Source organism: Silurus aristotelis (genome assembly GCF_946808225.1).
Source record: "Silurus aristotelis genome assembly, chromosome: 14".
Classification (NCBI taxonomy): domain Eukaryota; kingdom Metazoa; phylum Chordata; class Actinopteri; order Siluriformes; family Siluridae; genus Silurus; species Silurus aristotelis.
Genome location: NC_139587.1, coordinates 23462543 through 23483004, shown reverse-complemented (window position 1 = coordinate 23483004; position 20462 = coordinate 23462543). Strand labels below are relative to the sequence as shown.

Below are 20462 nucleotides of genomic sequence, written 5' to 3'. Positions count from 1 at the left end.
ATATAAATATAACTCTTGAATTCTATCAAGCAAACTTGGAAAGTGCTAATTTAAGTATTTCAGGAAGTGGTAGGTCTTCAATCGTCGCTTGAAGATAGTCAAGGACTCTGCTGTACCGACATCTAGGGGAAGTTCATTCCACCAGCTCAGTGCCAGAACAGAGAAGAGCCTTGAAGTATACTTACCAGTGGTGGTACCAGTCGAGCAGTTCTGGAAGATCTCAGACAGTGTGGTGCAGTGCAAGATGTGATGAGGTCACTGAGGTAAGATGGTGCTGGTCCATTTTTGGCCTTGTACGCAAGCATCAGTGTTTTGAATCTGATACGTGCAGCTACTGGACGGCAGTGAAGGAAGTGCAGCAGTGGGGTGATGTGGGAGAACTTGGGAAGATTAAAAAAACAAGTCGTGCAGCTGTATTTTGAAATGCACTAGAAATACCACTAGAAGGTTTTAATTGTTTCATTTCAAAATGATTTCAGATCGTTTTATATTTGCAACTTTGCAAACTAAAAATGAATAAATACCAACAAACAAATTCTCATTTTCATCTTTTTTTATTGTCATTTTGCATGTGTGGGCAACACACTTATAATGGAGTGGATTGCAGGAGAGAGAAAAAAAACAACCAACACTCAGTTTTTAACCCAACACTAAAGAGAAACTCTTCATGCACATAGAGCAAAGGACAATGTACCACTTCACACAATAGCACAAAAAAGTTGTAAAATGTCCAGTTTTCTAAGAAACTAAGAGCACATCAATCAATAATACTATTGCTAATGCAATTAAAGTGACGGTATTCAGTGGTGATGATAATTATCACCACATCTGCTTTAAAGCTAGTCGTTTTTTTTTTTAATTAAAGGCTCAAAGTTTGGCTTCTGTACAATTTCAGGATTTGTCTACCATCATGTAGCAAAACCACATTCTACTTCTTTAATCCAGTTGTTTTATTTGTAAAAGAAAAAAAAAAAAACGTTCATGATAAAAGGCACCAAATTTTCCTTACAGGTTCTGTAGTAAAAAAAAAAAAAAAAAAACCCAGTACCAGTGTTCCAGTGTGCTCCTTCACTACAGACACACTTACAGGGGGAAAACCTCATTAAGAATCAAAGCTTCTCTAGCACCCTCAAAAGTGACTCGTGTTCTCTAATAATGTGTCAGACTGCAATTGTATATACAACCACTCATACAAAGCTTTAAGACTCACTCACTTTGGATAGGTTAATAAGACGTTTTTATATCCGTGTGCTCTTGTGTACCGATCGTCATGGAAAGAAACAGCCAGAATAGTAATGTGTTTTGTAATAAACTTTGGTGTATAATAAAGTCTTTGGGAAATAATTTTTGTTTTGGAGGTCTTAAAGCTCTCCAAAAAAGAGTGTTCTTAAACAAACTCCTGCAGCGAAGGAAAACTGCCCATTTCACAGTGAAATACAAAGAGAATGGAAAGCACTTAGTACATATGAACATGACATGAGAGAAACCTCACTGAGGTTAATCGGCAAAAAGAAAAATTTGGAAGGTTTGAATTCTTCATCGAACCTGTGGAATTTATGCATGTAAGAGCTAAACGTGTAAATTTGTTATACAGTCAATAATGGCTGAAGATGTTTAAAAATCTTTATGGACCACCAGACTACCTTAACCAAAAAAAAAAAAAAAAAAGGAACAAGCCGTTTGATCTTCAGTAAAGCGATGACATTTCTTTTAACTACATACGCATTTCATCAAAGGCAGACGTCTACTGGTTACGTTTTTTTTCCGTCACAAAACCAAGTTCTTAGCTAAAATATGCTTTTTAGTCTTTCGTTCACAAAAATATATAACCACCATATAAACACCCTTTAAAAACCCCCAAAACCAACCCCTCTGATCGAATCGCAAATTGTTCTTCTGACTACAACTACTGTTTAAACCGTACCGTGTAAAGCAAACTGTAAGAAACACACATACGCTCTGTGTCACAGAAGAAATACAGGGTTGTTCAACCCGTAAAACGCTACAAATTTCACTTCAAAGATGCTCGTGTAAAATTTCTACAAGGACGGAGTGCGTTCTACAGCAGCGAAGCCGATCGCAGAGACTAAACGACGCTTAATAAACTCTGCATGACAACTAAGTTAAAACTATTGCGTTCTTAGCCGACGGCAATGTGCAAGTCTACGTTACAAAAAAAAAAAAAAAAGCAAAAAAAAAAGATATTTGTTGCTTTAAAAGTTCTTCTTGAAAAATTCTCTCCGAATCGCGTCGTATGATTAAGAAGCACTGGATAACGGCGCATGAATCTGAGCTCGCTCTGCCGATTTACTCGCCGAAACCAACCTGCAAAACTACAACCCGTGCCACGGCATGTTGAAACGTGTAAAACGATTTTTAAAAAAGCTCCACACCACCCAAGTGTAAACATTCGTTCTCTCTAAACTTAGCATACGCCGCGTCTCTCCCATGTCCAGCGACGTTAAGTGTTTTATTCACGAGCACGTGTCGAAGATACTGATCTATATCAGAAGCCTGATTATCGTGGTGTCACGTAACATCGTGGGAGAAAAGGGACCTGCTGGCTTTCCATGGCACGTGACATGTTTGTCTGTATAAACTGTGCAAACTGCATCGTTTCACATAAAAGAAGCAGGAGTAAAAGAGCTGGGAGCTTCTCTGAAACCCTGGTGTTAATTTGCCCACACCGCTGTGAAGCAGCGACGCTCAGCAAACCAGCCTGGGCTTCAGCTGTACAGTAGGATGGGATCCTCCAGTTCGTGGAATGGTGCCGAGCCGCTTTGACTCTCGCCCGAGTCGGAGTCGTAGCACGCGTCAGGGAGCTCGGTGAAGCTTCGTGCTAGCTGCTCATCCTCGGAATAAGAGCGCGCCGGCTGGCACAAGTCGCCGAACGTGTCCTCTTCGTCGAGCGTGCTAAAGTCCTGCGGGATGTACAGCATCTCAGGGTAGTTGTGACTCACTAGGTCGCTGCTGGTGGTGATCGAGACCTTGCGGAAGGCGAGCATATGCATGTGGGAGAATTTGACGTACTTGTAGCGCTTGAAACCGAGGGACTCGATGGCCATTCGCCAGCTGCGCATCATCGGTGCGTGCCGGCCCTGATGTGACGAGTCGGGGGTAATAATCAAGAGCAGACCGTGCAGTGTGAGGAGCTCATGGGCTTTCTTGCAGCACAGCCAGCGCTGGTACGGTGAGGGGAAGTAGGAAAGCAATAAAGAGAACACCACCACATGAAAGAGCTGCGCGGGTAGCGTCTCGATAGGGTCGTGCAGCTGACCCAAGAACGCGTTGAGCGCGTCGGTCGCCAGCTGCAAGGGCTGCTGGAGCTGCAGGTTCAGGAAGTCACACTTGTACACGCTCTGGAGTCGGGAAGAAAGCACAAACACAATGGATGACTGAGTAACTTACCTATGACTAGGCATAAATCACAGAAACGGGATTTTACCGAGATAGGAAAATGGACGTACCTCAACCGCAGGCACTATGTCAATACCTACTGTGAGGAACTCATCAAACTTCAAGAAAGGATTGAAGCAGCTACCCACGTCAAGAAGTCGCAGCTTGTCATTTCGTACGGTTAAACTAAAAATAAAAAAAAAAAGACGATGATAATGATTAGCTATAACACACTGAACATCAAAAAACACGACAGTATGTAAAATACTACTTAAAATCTATTAAGACAACAGAAATGATCTTTCTCAAGAGCCTGCATGTTTAAAGATTTGATAACATCAGCTATCTGACAATTATTGGACGAATTAGACAGAATAAAGTTGACAAATTACTGTGCAACAGAGGTAGCACACTTTCATGCTTTATTTGCAGTTTTACGGCATTTGGCAGTTGCACTTATCCAGAGCGACTTACACCTGAGCAGGGGAAGGTTAAGGGCCTTTCTCAGGGGCCCAGCAGGGGGTGGTGGTGGGATTTGAACTTGTGACCTTCTGATCCAATGCCTTAACCACTGAACTACCACCTCCCTTTAGCCTAGTGCTGAAAGGCATCATAGGATATATTCCCTACTGCAAAGTGTTTAGGTCAAATGCAAAATTAGCGTAGAAACGTACTGACATTTCAACAGGAAAGATTGACTTTGTCTGTAGTAAAAACACGACTAGTGAGAAGCGTTATATACCTGGGCGGAGAGGAGTCTGGATTTAAAGAAGTCCCACTTGCAGCTGCAGCATGTTTCACAGCCTTCATATCCTTCTTAAACATCATCTTCATTCCACCATCCATGAAGTACTCCTGACAAACACTAAGAGCAGAAAACACACAGCAGCCATATAGTGGTGTACGTTATATATATTTTCAGTGCAAGTGTTTTAAATGTGTACACACCTTAGACCCTTATCTGAACCTGTTCAATAACAACCGGGGCATGTCGTACCTGCGGCACCACTCGATGCGTCCCTCCCCGTCCCGTTTCTTGGACCAGTGGTTGTCGGCGAGACTCTTCATGGCGAAGGCATATTCGTTCAGCGTCTGCTCGTCCTCGCAGTGCTCACGCCAGATCTTATCAAAGTCGCCCACTGCAGGCAAGGAGATAAGCGTGTGTGAAATCACTCGACCACGAGTCAGGATCAGCAGATAATTTCTCTAAGTCATGGAGTTGTTCATCAGAAGTTGTTCGAGTGATAACGCTGTGATCGGACAGTTACCTCATTGCTGACTTGAATAAAATGTATTTCCATCTATTAACTTTGACCTTTAAATGATCCAATTCGAGATCCTTAATTCAGCAGATCTTAGCACAATTGTGTTTCGTTCTCAGACCCCGAATCTTCTTCATTAGCACTCAGTATATTGCCTCTCGATCACACTACAGCCATCTCCATTTCTCTATGCAGGGGATGCAGCTGTCCTGAGAACCCTGTGGCTGTGTGATCTACTACTGCCGTATATAATGCATACATTTGAGTAATACGTTGCATATTTAGTTTAAATAGCTTATTAATACCGCAATACCATGAAACTGTGATATCTTTAATCTAGTTCATCATACTATTACATTTTCTATCAAACCATAAAAACATTTTCATGAAATTTCATGCAAACTCACCCAGCAGCCCACACTGTAAAGCAGTCGATTCAGAGTAGCGTCTAACAGAATATTTTTGGATGTAACGGTAGTATGTTTGTTGACATAGCAAAGCTGCTAATACCCCGCTGTATATAGAAAACCGACATGCATGAAATCACTGCATACCCTACAGAATGTGTAGACAATTTGAAAGTTTTGTGCAACACACTGGATACAACATGAACTGCGTACTTACATTACAGGTGAAAGTCACAGTTCTATCACAATAAGGCAAGTAAGTAGATAAAGCAAGCCACGCACAAATTATTACAAATTACAACAAAGTTTTACCTACTCTTGCAAGTGCAGTGCGATCGCTCAGAACAGCCGGTACCGAACGCTCTACGATCATGGATTCAGTGTCTTCATATTCACTAATACACCTCGCTACTTTTTTTTTTTTTTAAATGATCCCATGCACGCACTTTATCGCTAAGCACCCGAGAAAAAATACGTCTCGGCTGCACAAACTTTTACTCTCAACAATCCAAGCAGGGTTTGTGAGCATGAAAGAAAAACAGCGAGCTATCCCATGACTGAGAGGAAAACACAGACCTTATCAGATCCGAAGATAATTCATAAAAAAAAATGAAAAAAAAAAAAAGGGAAAAACAACAACAAGAGTACAAGACTGTGCTTCAGTCTTCAGTTTAAAGATCACTTCAGAATGCTCAGCAGACTACATCATGCTTTCCTGATTACCCATCGCGGGTCTGAATGGACCACTGTGTGCAGAGTTTAAGAGCTCAGCTCTTAGGCAATGAGCAAGGAGATTTGGAAACGTTCCATAAAGCTTTGAGACGCAGGCTAGAAATGCAAAACAAGACAGGGAGAAAAAAAAAAAGTATTTTTTTTTGCAGCGTTTGCTTTTTTTTTTTTTTCCGTAATTACACAAGCACTTCTATGTAACTGGTGAAGTCTGGTTTCATTACATCATAGCATTTAATACTTCCAGCTATTCTTTTCTTGGTGGATACAGCAGACTGGTTGCAGTATCAAAGCTGAAAACTAAAATATTGCCTGAAATCTGAAAGGCTGGAAAAAATACTCAAACAGACATGATCTATTTTCGTCTGTTCTCTACCTGCCGAATTCACTCGGTTCCATACTCCCTACAATCTGTACTCCATGGTGCCCTTGCAGCAATTTATCATTACATGCTGTACCTGCTTTATCGTTGTGTAGTGCGCACAAATCTGCGCCTTGGCTTTAAGTTGCACTTTATGCATGCTGCTGTCGGACAGCAATTTCATTATATAGGCTGGTCATTACTCTTCATTCTAAAAATACAGCACAGCAAAGAAATATCCAATTATGTTAAATAATAAACTCTGGTGAGCCCACAAGTGTAATCCTGCCATTCTGGCTGGAGTTTGAGATGAGTAAGTGCTCTCAGCGTGTGTGTCTGTAACTATAGAAAATAAATGGAACATCGAACTTCCGGAAATACGTTTTGTAATGCGATGTTTTGCGCATGTTAAAAGATGTTGGATAATCCAAAGTCTATCTTAGAATCACAAAGCATGATCCAGGTATGGTTTGGTACCATTCAGTAATGCATGCATGGTACCCTGTGAAGATCTGGCAACCCATCCACAACCTACCCAGGGTACCATACTCACATTCACATTCTCCTGCCTTAGATCAATCAATGACGTCATGTCAGATTAAAGCAGTCAATTCACATGTTGTTGTTTTTGTGTCAAGCAAAAGGAACAAGCACCAACATTCCACATGGAGTTCTCGAACTGTGAAGAACGAACACAACCTACTAAGATCACAGCATCCCAATTGAGGACCACAACCGCACGAAAACAGTGTTCAAAAGCATCCACTTGTATCCATGGAGACAAAAGCCCAAAACATTTAAGAAAATGTTGTGTTGTTCCAATTGATCAAGATAAATCCGAGCATAGGCTAATTTCTTATATATATATTGCTATGTAAATGTGTCCTTAAATCAGGTATACATAATGAAAATGTAACTCACTGTAATGCAGAATCAGTGGGAGCTTCATTTGTCGACGCATAGGAAAAAAAAGCTGGGAAAAAGAGTTTCTCTTCCTTTTTTTTTTTTTTTTTTTTTTTATAAAACAGCGTGCATATCACAAAACGCAATGAAATGGAAATAAAATAGAAACTCAAAACTGAATGGTCAATGGCTGATGGTTGATCCAGCCTTGTGTTTGGGGACCCCTGCTTTACATGTCCCACTGGATCTTATTCAGGTCACACACATAAGTGCAGCCAAATAATAATATTTTGTATGCACAAGATTAAATTTAGCTCCACCCCAGGCACTTCGTTAGGCCAAACATGGCCACCCCAATGGCCCCTCCATTGCCATGCTCGTGCAGGTAACCTCTGTATACCCATGAGAAGGTGGTCTCCACTTTGTGATAGAATATACAGTACAATTATCTCATTATCATCTCATCATCTCACAACTGAGCACTTTGTTTATGTGACCAGTTTATGGGATTTGAACTCACAACCTTCTGATCAGAAGTCCAACATCTTAACTACTGAGCTCCCTCTTCTCCCAAATTGTCTTGCATGACACTGGTCCAGGGAATATGAGCAAAACAAACATATTTGTGCCATTTTATAGTTAAATAAAAAGTCGATTAAAGGATGTCAGTCATTACTTGTTCCTACACAGTGTTTGGATTGAGCTGGATTTGCAGTTTTGAAACTATATTTATTCTCAGTTCAATAGTCTTCAATTAATCTGTGCTTGGGTCATTTAAATACATTTTTTTACATTGCTATTTTGGTAAAAAAAAAAATAAAACTACTTTGGTTATTTAGTTTGACCACTTATCTAATTTTAAATGCGACACAGGCATGTAACAGATAAACAGGAACCAGTTCTGCTTGGCTAGTTTTATTGCTCTGGCTGAAGGGACCGTTCAAAGCTAGCTAACACATTTATTTCTACTTTTATTTTTAAAACAACTAATTGTCAACACAAACTCCAAACGCAACATAGCATGACCTTAAAGTGTTCAAACTGTTTTCTAATGCTTAAACAAAAGGAATAAACCAGTGCTCGTGACACAAACTGGACGCATGCTAGCGTAGCCAGCTTAGCTTTAAGCGCTAACCTTCAATATATTTCCTCCGCAGTTTCCGGTGGACGCGTTTCACAACCCCGGAGAGCTTCTCCTGCTCGTCCCGCTCACACAGCACATCTCTCTGCTCGGCGAGGTGGAACTGGCCGTGCTCGGGCCCTGGACCGACGCTGTGCTGGAGCTCCATGGCACAGACGCTGTCCGAGTTTCCGTGCGCGCGCGCGCGTGCGAGCGACACCGCGTGAACACCCGTGCCCGCCACCTGAACGCGCAGTCCTGGCTTTGACTCTCCCAGGCTTCTGTCAGGACATACTCGATACGCTCAAACACACGATCATATTTCACTTTGTGTGGAGTATATTTTCCTAAAAATGTCGTTTTAAGTGCATTGAATTGACTAAAAACAATAAAATGAGCCGCTGCTGATATTTTGTCTTGTGATTGAGACATTGGTGGTCCACCTGAATTAATCCACCTCTTAATACCATCATTATGACATCACAGCTGTGGAATCAATCAATATTATATTATAAAAGCAATTGAACAAAGGCAGGAATCTCATACAGCAAGTATGAATGTCATTACTAAAGCAAGAAACCCAATAAGCACAATTTAACGAGTCTCCTTTCACTGTAGCCACAGCTGCACCGCCCGCATATATCATTTCTAGCAGAAAACATCAGTATTAACCTCATAAATGACATGGTTTTCTATGCATTATGGTTTTTCAAGGGCATTTGAAATGAAGGCAAAGTGCATGTTTTTGTGCAAATTCTATAGGAAAGACTACACAAAAGTATATGTACTTGTAAGTGCATCTGTGACCAAATCGATTTCTTCTCCTCTCTCGGTCATTGTGAAATAAAAAAAAAACACAGCTTTTAAATCCACATAAATATATTTGAACTGATAGATGCACTTTGATAGCTCTGACTAGCACACGCTCTGACAATCCGATCTAAGGATGTAAAAATGTGAGCGGGCTTTGGAATGACCGAATCGCAGTCTGATAGATTATCGTTACAGCTTCAGACAACATGGAGTTTATGGTAAAAAATGGCAGAGAAGAGAATAGACTTTTGGAAATAATTGAATGCATATTTATAGACAAAATTATATTACATTTAATGAAAGTCAGTGATTCTGATTAGTTTAGGTCAGCAGAGAAGGCCTTGCTGGCCCTGACATTATAGCACTGTGTTTAAGCTTTTAAGGTTTAAGGATTTTTTACAAATATTTTTTTAAACAATCTGGGATTTAATCCACACATAGACATTTTTATTAAAGGGTCAGCACAGAGAGAAGAGTTGTGCTGCACTATTACTGGAGTGCTTATTATTAACTTGGATATTGCAGGATCACGAGTCATCCTCCAGCAGCATCCTCCAAATCTTCTCAGTATCATGTATACTTGCCTGATGTCTGAGGCTTTAAATAAACTTTTAAACTACGTGTCTACCTATTTAGCTTGGATTTATTCGAACTAAATCGATTCCAACATTTAAATGCATTGACCAGTTATATCAGATACACAAGGGTTTCTGCTGATACACATTCATACGATATCCGCTCAGTTTATTAAAACCGTTCTGATAACAGTGATAACAGCTCTAAGGATCATATAACTTAAATGTCAGCACATAAAGCACACAAATACAGCTAGCCAATATGCACAAATTACATCTCAACCACAGTGCATGCCATGCAGATCATTCAGTAACTAGGAAGATGTAAGCAGAACTGCGCATTTTTCATTATGTTCAATGGATGTAATGCAGGTGACATATAGGTTTTTTCATGATATGACAGCGCTGAATAAATTCTTTAGGCTGGCTTTACAATAGTGCAGCTTTTCAAAATTGTAATTAATGTACTGTATTCACTGTTTTACTTATTCACAGAGAACCTTTAGTGTTGACTCATAACTTAAGGTTGCTAATAAGTGTAAAATGTGGTAAAAATGTTTTTCATTTGTAATCTATATATCTATACGGTGAAGCATTTATTATATTATTATATATGGAAAGAGTCTCCACTTTTAGTGTTTTGTAATGGGCAGTTAGTTTTCCACCATCGGAACAGGGCAGAGGACATTTTCAATTCCTCTATTATTTTAGACTTTAGACCAGGGGTCACCAACCTTTTTGAAACCGAGAGCTACTTCTTGGTTACCGATTAATGTAAAGGGCTACCAGTTTAATAAACACAGTTGTCAGTTTGATCTGAAATAACACATTTGCTCAATTTACCTTTTATTATATGTTATTATTAATAATTAATGATATTCATTTATGTGAAGACACTGATCATGAAATTATTTCTCAAAATAATTATCAACAATGATTTAACAAAGTAGGAAACAGCTATTTTTAGAAAAGGCCCCAGGCTACTCATGTGGTACCATGTTGGTGACCCCTGCTTTAGACAATACAAACAAAAATATTTGTTTAGTAGTCAGTCATGAAGGAAACATGGTAGGAAAGGTGTGTGAAGGGAACTTGACCTTAATCACATGCCAAAATGTGTGGATTTAATTTGTGGTTGCTATTTTACATTATGAACTGGTTTAAATTATACATATTACAAATATATATATATATATATATATATATATATATATATATATATATATATATATATATATATATATATATATATATATATATATATATATATATTCAAGGAGGGATGTAGGTAATGAAAATGTTGTTCCGAATTAGCAAACAAGCTGCACATATATATTTGTCATGTTGTACCCAAAAACTTACATGATGTAGGTTGCAAAACAATAAAGCTGAAATACAGATAATGGCCCACAATTGAAATAAATGTAATTTGAACACCAGTAAAAGTCTTTTTATTGTCTCGTTGGATCAAGTCCCTTTTATAGGTTCTCTCTGTACTTGAAAGTAGAGCCAATACAGGGCAAGCAGGTAGAGTGTAAAACATGCAATGAAGTCGCAAATGTATGCAGTGATTAAAAAAACAATGAACAAAAGGGTGTACACAATAATGTTTGGCATATTATCAAAGGAAAAGAGCTCTCTCCAACATAATACATTCGGCTGAATGACGTCCTTGTCCAATAGAGGTTGAGTGGCTCTCTCTAGTTGTACAGTTTGTTCATTTGTCAGGTCATCCATCAAAGCATGTGGCTGGTCCTCATCCATATTTTCTAATATTGAAGGCATGGGTGATGCTATTGTCCACGTTCTGCTTATGGAGTGCCTCTTTCCCATAGATATGCTATCTTTAAGTCCTGTTTGCTGTGTGTTCTTCAGTCTGAGGAGATACAGCTCCATTTCATCATCTGTTAGAGATTCTGTGGAGGCGCCATCATCCATGTTCTCACTCTGCTTGTTTAAGGAGTCTTTCTCCTGCTCCTTCAGCACTGCAACCTTTCCAGTAGTATCTTCTGTCCCATCCGTTTTGTCTATTTGGCAGCACACATCTTCCTCTTTATCTTGCTCATTGAATGCGACATCACTGTTCAGTAACAAAGTTTTCTCTGATGAATCGGTACCGCAGAAAATGTCTTCTTTTTCACAAGTGGAGCGTCTTTCACTTACTGCTTCCTCAGACATTTGTTCCAAACCTGTGATTTGCTGTTTATGTCCCACATGTAGGTGAACCTCACTAATAAAAGAGTCTATGTTATGGATGCTTTGTGTCCTGACCATAGATGTTACTCCATCGACAATCTCCTGCTTCTCAATCTCTGCTGCAAGATGTTTTGCAAGATCTTCCTGATCTTCCACTCTATTTCTTCTTGGCTCAGAGTCTTTTTCCTTGCCGTCCTCCTGTGCGTCTTCTTCACCATCCTCTGTGGAATATGACCCATCTTTAATTTTCTCTTTACTATCCAATTCTGCTTTTTTACCAATTTCTTGTTCCTTTTTTTTTACTTGATTTTTGTGTTTGCCTTCCTTTTGTGGATCTTTCACTTTTAATGGCTTTTCTACTTCGCTTATTTCCTTTACTTCCTCTAACTGGATTTCTGTCACAGCTGTTAATTCTTGCTCTTCCATTTTATTAGGATTTTTTACCTGGTCATTTTCTTTAAACTCTTCTTCTTCTCCTTGTAAGGTATCTTCATGATTGTCAGGATTGCTACTAATATTAGGTACTTCCATATTTTTATTCGAAATTCCATTAAAATCTGGGAGCTCATCAGGAAAATTTAAATGTGAACTTTTATTTTCATTTATTTGGCTCATATCTACAAGGTTTTCTAAAATCCTATTTGCAGCTGTCTCTTCTGGGCTCTTATGCAATATTTGTGTTTGAATGGTCTCACTACCTTTTTCTAGTTCTTCCCAATGATCGACACCATCATTTCTATTACTTAGATTTGATTGGGTCTCAGATCCAATATGATTAGAACGGTCATTATTTTGACACAGGGTTTTCTTCCGAATCAGATTTATGTCATCTGCAGATTGGATTTGAAGTTTGATATCTTCAGTGGCCTCTAGATTTTGAGTAAAGAAAATGGGGGCTGGGATTTGGGATTTGATGGTCCCATGTGTCAGATTCTGAGAGGGACCTGAAGCATTACTTTGGATAATTTTAGGTGTGACATTTGATGAACTGTCAGAATGGAACACAGTTGGGTCAGGCATGGGAGTGTTGCTTTCCTCCAAACAATTGATGCAAGTGTTCAAGGTTTGCTCGGATGTTTGTGGTTCTTCCTCTTGTATTTGATCAATTTCTTCACTAATTTGAGTCCCAATAGATGTCTGGGTGACTGATATTTGTTCAGATTGTTGTTTAGAAACTATAGTTGGTGGGGGATTGGTAGTTATAAAGTCTACTTCAGACTCTATGGGTAAAATTGCATTGTCTATACATACCAGCTCTTGCTGTAAAGTGCTTTGTGAATATTCGCTACAGGAAGGTTTGTTGTATTTTAAATATTCTGGTGTTTGCTCTCGACAGAATGTGGAATCTTCACTAGAAGCTAAGGGCTGATTGTTTAATAAATGTTGTTCCTCTGTAGGTATAAAAGCTTGCTCTGTTTTTGATTCTGAAATAGAAGCATCCAACAGATTGTCAGTGATATCTGGTAAAGCAGAATCCTGCAAAGCAATCTCGGCAACAAGTTTTGTTTTCTCATTCAGAAGAGATAAAGCATTTTCAGTAGCCCTCTGTGTGTTATGTAAATATTCTGGAAATGTTTCTTTGCAGGCCCCATGACACTTAGCATCGCCGCTCACATGTTTTGCAGATATTTCTGGATTTGACCTTGTCTCCACAACTGGGTACGTGACTATTCTCAGACTCCCATCGTCCTGTTTCCTAACCGACTTATCCGCTTTGGATGTTCTGTTCTTAACCCCTCGTCTGTCATTTTCCATTCTTTCAAAAACTTGATGGTAAAGTGGAGCCACTATTGTCTCAAATGTATAGTGACATCCGAACGACTGAATGCCTTGCTTATCCTCTAAAAGTGTGTTGTTCATTTGATTTATGCTGTCTGTGTCTTCAGTGCTTTCCCTCTTTTCCAAAGCACACTTTTCAAAGCATTCCCATGCCTTTTCAACAGTTTCACCAATAGAATTGTCTGACATTTGGCACTTAAAAGAACCATCCTGGCTGGTAGATGTCTCTTTATCTTGGCTGCTCTCCAACAGCTGCAAATCCACCACAGATATATGACTGCTTTCAGAGTCCAGCGAGGGTGGACTAGGCTGAAATTTGGAAGTGATTAGTTCGGGGTGTGTTACTTTAATATTGGCCTTTTCATGTGCTTGAGTTTGTGGTGCGGGAACCTGGTTTGTGTTGATGGATCTCTGTCCTTCGCTTGTTCTAGGCTCAGCCAGCAAAGAGGCGACATTTGTTTCTGGTGTCGACAGATTTAAAGGTGACTCATCTATTACTGGAACAGGAACATTCACTTTATCATTGACGTTCTCAGTCTCCTGGAGGTCTTTTTCATCTCGTTGTGCAAAGTACTGCTGTAATTTTGCCATCCGTGCGGCTTTTCTTCGGCTTCTTCTGCTGTTGTTTCTGCTGTTTTCCTCCTGCGAATACAGGACGGATATTGGTTTGAAAAATGTTTTCAGCACATGACTTTGTTTCTAGATTTACTACATTTATATTTAAGCATTTTTTAAGTCAATTTCAAAGGCAAATCTCTTCAAGCTGAAACCAACCCAGCAAAATATACTGGAGGGAATAGTTAAAAAACAGTGAAGTAGCTAAATGTCTGAAGGGAAATTTGTGTTAATTTTTGTGAATCATCTAATCATTACATGCATTTATGTCAATTATTTAGCTGCAGGAAGCTCATTGTGCAATAGACAAAAGAGGAATAGAGGCACTGCCATCCAGTGGAGTGTTTTTAAAAAAAAAAAATTATTTATTGTTTAATGGTCTTAACTTGTTTAAAAAAATGTAAAAACTGCGGAGTGTGCTTATTCTGCCTACACTGTATTCAAAACAGACAACTCAAAATTAAAAAAGGAACTGTTTTGGCAGTCATGTTAGTTGCTTTTTAGGTTTTTTAAGAAAGAAGTTTCATATAGCTGGACCTTTTGGACAATTTAGTTAAATCCCCCTGTACTATAGTATAAACATACTGTATGTCCACAAAGTTCAGTATAGAGATCAACAGGTCTTCTGTGGTTCTCATGTGTCTTGTTAAACCCAGTGGTACAGTTAATGCTTGCGATGTTTACTTAACCTCAGCAGTCACATGATAGTCTCTCAGAAAAAGGTCAGCCCATGTGACTGTGTGACAACACTCCCGTTTCTCACAGACTAGCATCTTGGAAAAAGCTGTTACTGTACATTCACTATTTATTTTTGGTGCCTAATGTATACCAGTAAAGTGACAATGTTCAGTTATTGTTACCTTGTGAAGAAGTGCATGGATCAAATGCTTGTTAGTATCCGTGGAACGCAAGGAGAGAATGCTGAGAGCAAGTGCATTAGTATTTTAGTACAAGGGTAACTATATCTAAACATACTTTCAGTTGTGTGTGCTCCTCCTGTGTTTGTTCTTCTTTGACGCCCACAGGTTCAGTAACAGCAGCTATTCCGCAATTAAGGATTATTTCTAATGAGGAGATATAACACCATCATGCACAGATATCAAACCATATAAATGCTCAGCAATCATGTAAAATGAAGGAAAATTATACCTGGAATTTCCTCTGCATTTGAGGTAGTGCTGGTCATAGAGGAATTTCTAGGGGAAAATAAGCACATAACATGTTTTCATAATGATGATCCATCCCAACACATTTTGGGATTGGAACTTAACCAACTTAATAAAATGCTTACCACAGGCTTCTTCATATCACAACAAATCCCTGTTATCTGTTTCTAAATTACACATTCCTTTTAAATAGACAACCAAATTATCTGTAGAAAAAGTTTTTAATAATGGCAATATTTTTTTGTATTAAGATGTTGGGCTACTTACCTGCTTGGTTTCAAACAGCTTTTTGGCACAAGTTTCTCATTTTCATCTTGTTCTTTTGCCTTTTCATGGCAAAACACAACATAATTCTTTCCACCATTGTTAGCCCAGAACGTTCCAAAAGGTGTTTCATATCGAATGCAGAAGTCCACTCTGGCTCCTCGCTCCCCAAAAGGAGGCACCATTGTTAGTTTGAAAGAGAAACAGTCTGTAAGTCCTTGGCTTGACTCAGACACATACTCTGCCAACAGGTCAAAGTGGCTGCTCCAACAATCCAAAGAAGTGCGGATATAGACCAGCTTGTCGAAACACAAGTTCAGAACACGAACACTCCCTTTCAGGGTGGTTGTCCCAGGCATAAGCTCCAGACTCTCCAGATCCACCTTCTGCTCTTGGACCCTATAGAGCAGCTCCTCCAGTGTCAGTGGAAGAGCAAAGAGAACCTTTAGATAGTATTCCTTGGAATCCTTAAACTCAACCTCCAGCGATTCTGCGGGATCACACATGGACCGGGTGTCAAACTGCTTTACTGAGACCAAGCGCAATCCAAAAGCGTCTGCAAAAGACACTCTCCGGGAGCTGGAAGGTGGAGGCTGAGAGTCATCATCAGAGCTGGACAATGAGCTTCGCCGCCTTGGAATAGGTGATGATTTGGGTTTAATACCCCCAAGACCTAGTTGTTCATCATCACTATCCAAGGAGCAAGGCTCTGGCAGGCCCAGCAAGTTGGAGCTGCCTATGTTGAGCTCCTGCAGCTCTCCCACCACCGGCTCCATCAGACTGTTCGGACTGTCTGTGGCAGAATGATAGTTCACTAACCGCCTGGCCAACAGCTGAAAAGCAACATGCTGGGACTAAACAGATGGAATCAAGTTACTTTTGACATTGCAGCAAGAAGCCAACCCTATAAATAGAGCTCAAAAAGGACTTCAGCTATGCAGTGAATGCTCAGAAGAAATGTTGTCCATAGAACCCCCCAACATAATGTTGAGAATGTCACTGAAATTCACTTTAAAGGCTACATTTCCACTTAAAATGACTGTGTTGCTTTTTCCATTTGCCTTATAAATAGGAAATTGTTGTTTTTAATTTAGTGTATTTATCAGATTCAGAGTTAGCAGTAGAATCCAAATGTTTTATGTAAATACATTTTTCACTCTAGAAATCAGGTTCATATACAAATGTTTTGGGACACCTGAACTTTCCTGCCATATGTGGTTATTTTCCAAACTATTGCCACAAAGCTAGAGGGACACAATCCCATAGAATGTTTAAGGAGTATGCAATATAATAACATTTTGCATTCACTTGAACTTGCTTACATTTGAATCAAGAACCAAGGTGGAAATTGTTACATGGTTTAGAGAGGAAGATCTTGAGTGGCATGCTATAGAGCTCTGACCTAAACCCTGTACACCTTTGGGATAAATTGGAACACTGTCTGCACCCAAAGCCTCCTCACCTCACCTACAGTGCTTCAGTACCTGACTTTACTAACACCCTTGTGGTTGAACACAAATTTTCACAAGCACACTCCAAAATCTAGTGTATTTTTTTTCTTCCCAGAGAAAAGTGAAGAGAATTATAAGAGCAAATTGAGACTAAATGTGGAATGTGATGCTCAAAAAATCACATATACTTATGACCAGGTGTCCACAAAGCTTTGGCAATATAGTGTATATTGTAGATGGCACATAGCAATAAATATATATCTCTCTCTCTTTATATATATATGTGTGTGTGTATTTTCTTAATATTAAAAAATATCTAAAATAATATTTTATAAAAAGAAAATAGAATGAAAAGAATTTTCATGCAATTAGAATGCAATAGACTTTTTTATTTATATTGATTAAATTAAGAAATCAACTGAATTGCCACAAAAAATTTAATCAAATTCAATTAATTTGTGGTGAAAGTAGGGAGCAGGTGGAGAAGAGCCTGGAGAGGTGGAGGTACACACTGGAGAGAAGTGAAATGAAAGTCAGTAGGAGTAAGACACAGTACATGTGTGAGAGGGTGGACAGTGGAGTGGTGCGGTTGCAGGGAGAAGAGGTGGAGAAGGTGGAGGAGTTCAGGTACCTGGGATCAACAGTGCAAAGTAATGGGGAGTGTGTTAGGGAAGTAAAGAAAAGAGTGCAGGCAGGGTGGAGAATAGTGACAGAAGTGATTTGCAAGAATGAAAGGGAAAGTTTATAGGACTGTGGTGAGACCTGCGATGTTGTATGGTTTGGAGACAGTGGCATTGAGTAAAAGACAGGAGGTGGAGCTGGAGGTAGCAGAGGTGAAGATGCTGAGGTTTTCGTTGGGAGTGACGACGATGGACAGGATTAGAAATGAGTTTATTAGAGGGACAGCGCATGTAGGACGTTTTGGTGACAAGGTGAGGGAAGTGAGATTGAGATGGTTTGGACATGTGCAGAGGAGAGACATGGGGTATATCAGTAGGAGAATGCTGAGGATGGAGCCATCAGGAAGGAGGAAAAGAGGAAGACCAAGGAGGCAGTTTATAGATGTGGTGAGGGAAGATGTGCATGTATTTGGGTTAAAAGAGGCAGATGTGGAGGACAGGGGGGTATGGAGACAGATGATCCGCTGTGGCGACCCCTAATGGGAAAAGCCGAAAGAGGAAAAAGAAGAAATAAAATTAAATTAATATTTTTTTTTTATTAAATAGTATACATTTGTTAGACTCCATTTGGGTAATACAATTGTGTAAGTAAGTGTTTGTGTGTGTGTGTGTGTGTGTGTGTGTGTGTGTGTGTGTGTGTGTGTGTGTGTGTGTGTGTGTGTGTGTAACATTTAATATTTAATTTTCTAAAGATATGATCTACCTAATTGTTTCTCTTATTTCAGCATACTTTTAACGAATTTCTTCATTTCTTTCATCCTTTTTCATTCACTCCCTCGACATGTGATATTGTCAGGATTTTTTTCTTTTAAGAAAGATTCTTTAAGCCGGATATAAAAAGCTAACACTGTGCTAAATATAGTTTATTTTTATACCCATGCCATTTTTGTGTATGTTTTCAAGTTTATTTAGATGACTTAACCCAGAAAGTACATTCGGTGCACGTGTACCAAACCGAAAGCCATGTACTGAAAAATTATGGTACGACTACATGTACTGTTACACCCCTAATATATATATATATATATATATATATATATATATATATATATATATATATATATATATATATATATATATATATATATGTAATGAACTAAAACTTGCTGCTTGATTTGACTTGATCTAATCCTGCATTAGCTAGTTCATTTTTTTAAATTGACCTCAACATGCTCCAGGATTAAAAAAATTTTCTAAAGGTAGAGGCAGGAGCACTTATGCAGGAGCTTCACACCACAGTTCCGGTTGCTAATTCATGCTAATTCATCAACACACAAATATAGCTACAATGCAAACTATATTGTGTAGCATATAAAGGTCACTGCACTGATTAATGATGAATTGGATCATTCTCAAGTTTTTTTTTCTGTTAACCCTCATAAGGTCTTCGTTTTCTGTTTACAAATCTGGTCTTTGGGGTCTATATGACCCCAACAATTGATAGAGAAATTATACAAAAAATATACATTTTTAATTATACAAATAATATATATATTTTTTTGTTTACTTCTCATCTATTCATTAATGCTGTGTTTTGGGAGATATGAAGTACTTTTGTACCTATTTACCACACAATTCCTCAACTACACCATAAGCTTGCATATGAAATATTAATTTTTTATGAAAAAATTACTTTAATGATGATCTAAATTTTTGATTTATGCTGGATTTATAGATTTTTTTTTGACAAATGAAGAAAAAATATTGAGTTTTTTTCACATTTCCCATTCATTTCAATGTGGGGTCATATTGACCCCGAAGACCAGAAGTGTAAAAAAATGTTTTACATACCTTCAGAACAACCAAATCAAGCCCAGTTTTTTTGTGTGTGTATAGATAGATTATGTAGGAAAAGTCACAAAATATATTATTCCACTCAGATGAAGGGAACCCTTTTTTTTATCAAGGAAAAGTCGATTGGGGTCATATAGACCCCAAGGACCGATTAAAGGTTAAATGTGATTAAACTGAACTACAATATAAGAACAACTACAGAAATATATTCCACTCATGGTATTGAACCTTGTTGTTTTCATGTAGTGTCATGGACGATGGATTGAAACCGTTTTCATTTAGGGATTTCTTTTTAAAAACTGGTCTGTTTTTGGTGGTTCATACATATTCATGATTCCCGATGCAGTTAATGTGTCCCTGTCATCGGCGATAGTTTAGTGGTGGAGTTTTGACAGATGTGGTCAGTACATGAACTGAGCTGAATCTAAGTTTACATCTGCCCATTTACACAGGCATTTCATCCCCTGATGACTGTGTACAAGAATATTCAGTCTCAAAGCCCTGTTCACTGCCCATTTATAAAAACACTCAATAGAGACTGTCATGCACACTATTGTTTTCACAACGATTCTAAACTTACATAGAATTACATCAATAACTTTTTAAAATCCGCACAAATTATGTGTCACTGATAGCATTATAAGCTCTATCAGGGGACAGACAAGACACAGGCCAAAATATTTAAGATTTTGACTTTTTCCACTCCTCCTGATTTCTATATTGTGTGCATTTATATTGGATATTTTTTTGTCTGAAGTTTTGCAGCTTCTTCTCACCGTCACATTTGAAATGGCAGAAAAACAACATTAAACAGCCTATAAAAATCATGAGGTTTTTAAGATTGGTGGTTTGAGCGTAGTTCATTTTCATGCCTAATCAACAAGCGTGAAAACCTTAAAAACTGGTGATTCCAATAACAGGATGGCACTAGAATTAACAAGATTCAGATAC

General features: G+C 38.7%; 2 protein-coding genes across 4 annotated transcripts; both read right to left on the bottom strand.

The window, feature by feature from the left end:
• Positions 1-535: 535 nt before the first annotated feature.
• samtor (S-adenosylmethionine sensor upstream of mTORC1) lies at positions 536-8643 on the bottom strand. 2 transcript variants are annotated; one of them, XM_083560037.1, is made up of 5 exons: positions 8194-8643; positions 4394-4535; positions 4139-4261; positions 3468-3582; positions 536-3359 (listed from the first exon to the last, which is right to left on the bottom strand). In XM_083560037.1, exons 1-5 carry the CDS (start codon positions 8345-8347, stop codon positions 2727-2729), a joined length of 1167 nt encoding a protein of 388 aa, XP_083416163.1. In that variant the 5' UTR covers positions 8348-8643; the 3' UTR covers positions 536-2726. The 2 variants fall into 2 exon arrangements, with proteins under 2 accessions (XP_083416163.1, XP_083416164.1); XM_083560038.1 differs by lacking the exon at positions 8194-8643 and adding an exon at positions 5382-5801.
• A 2206-nt stretch (positions 8644-10849) lies between these two features.
• On the bottom strand, positions 10850-19076 carry ppp1r3ab (protein phosphatase 1, regulatory subunit 3Ab). Of its 2 annotated transcripts, XM_083559756.1 has the most exons (5): positions 18881-19076; positions 15590-16440; positions 15306-15352; positions 15132-15220; positions 10850-14183 (listed from the first exon to the last, which is right to left on the bottom strand). In XM_083559756.1, the coding sequence occupies exons 2-5, from the start codon at positions 16360-16362 to the stop codon at positions 11034-11036; spliced, it is 4059 nt and encodes a 1352-aa protein (XP_083415882.1). In that variant the 5' UTR covers positions 16363-16440; positions 18881-19076; the 3' UTR covers positions 10850-11033. The 2 variants fall into 2 exon arrangements, with proteins under 2 accessions (XP_083415882.1, XP_083415881.1); XM_083559755.1 differs by lacking the exon at positions 18881-19076 and having other exon boundaries at positions 15590-16691.
• Between the last annotated feature and the right edge of the window lie 1386 nt (positions 19077-20462).

Coding starts and splice junctions, on each gene's coding strand:
- samtor (XM_083560037.1), bottom strand. CDS start 8,347: ATGGAGCTCCAGCACAGCGTCGGTCCAGGGCCCGAGCACGGCCAGTTC. Junction 4,262..4,393: donor CGCATCGAGTGGTGCCGCAG/GTACGACATGCC, acceptor TTCTGCTCTTAG/TGTTTGTCAGGAGTACTTCA. Junction 3,583..4,138: donor CCAGACTCCTCTCCGCCCAG/GTATATAACGCT, acceptor TTTTATTTTTAG/TTTAACCGTACGAAATGACA.
- ppp1r3ab (XM_083559756.1), bottom strand. CDS start 16,362: ATGGAGCCGGTGGTGGGAGAGCTGCAGGAGCTCAACATAGGCAGCTCC. Junction 15,353..15,589: donor AGCTGTTTGAAACCAAGCAG/GTAAGTAGCCCA, acceptor ATTTTCCCCTAG/AAATTCCTCTATGACCAGCA. Junction 15,221..15,305: donor AAATGCAGAGGAAATTCCAG/GTATAATTTTCC, acceptor TCTCCTCATTAG/AAATAATCCTTAATTGCGGA.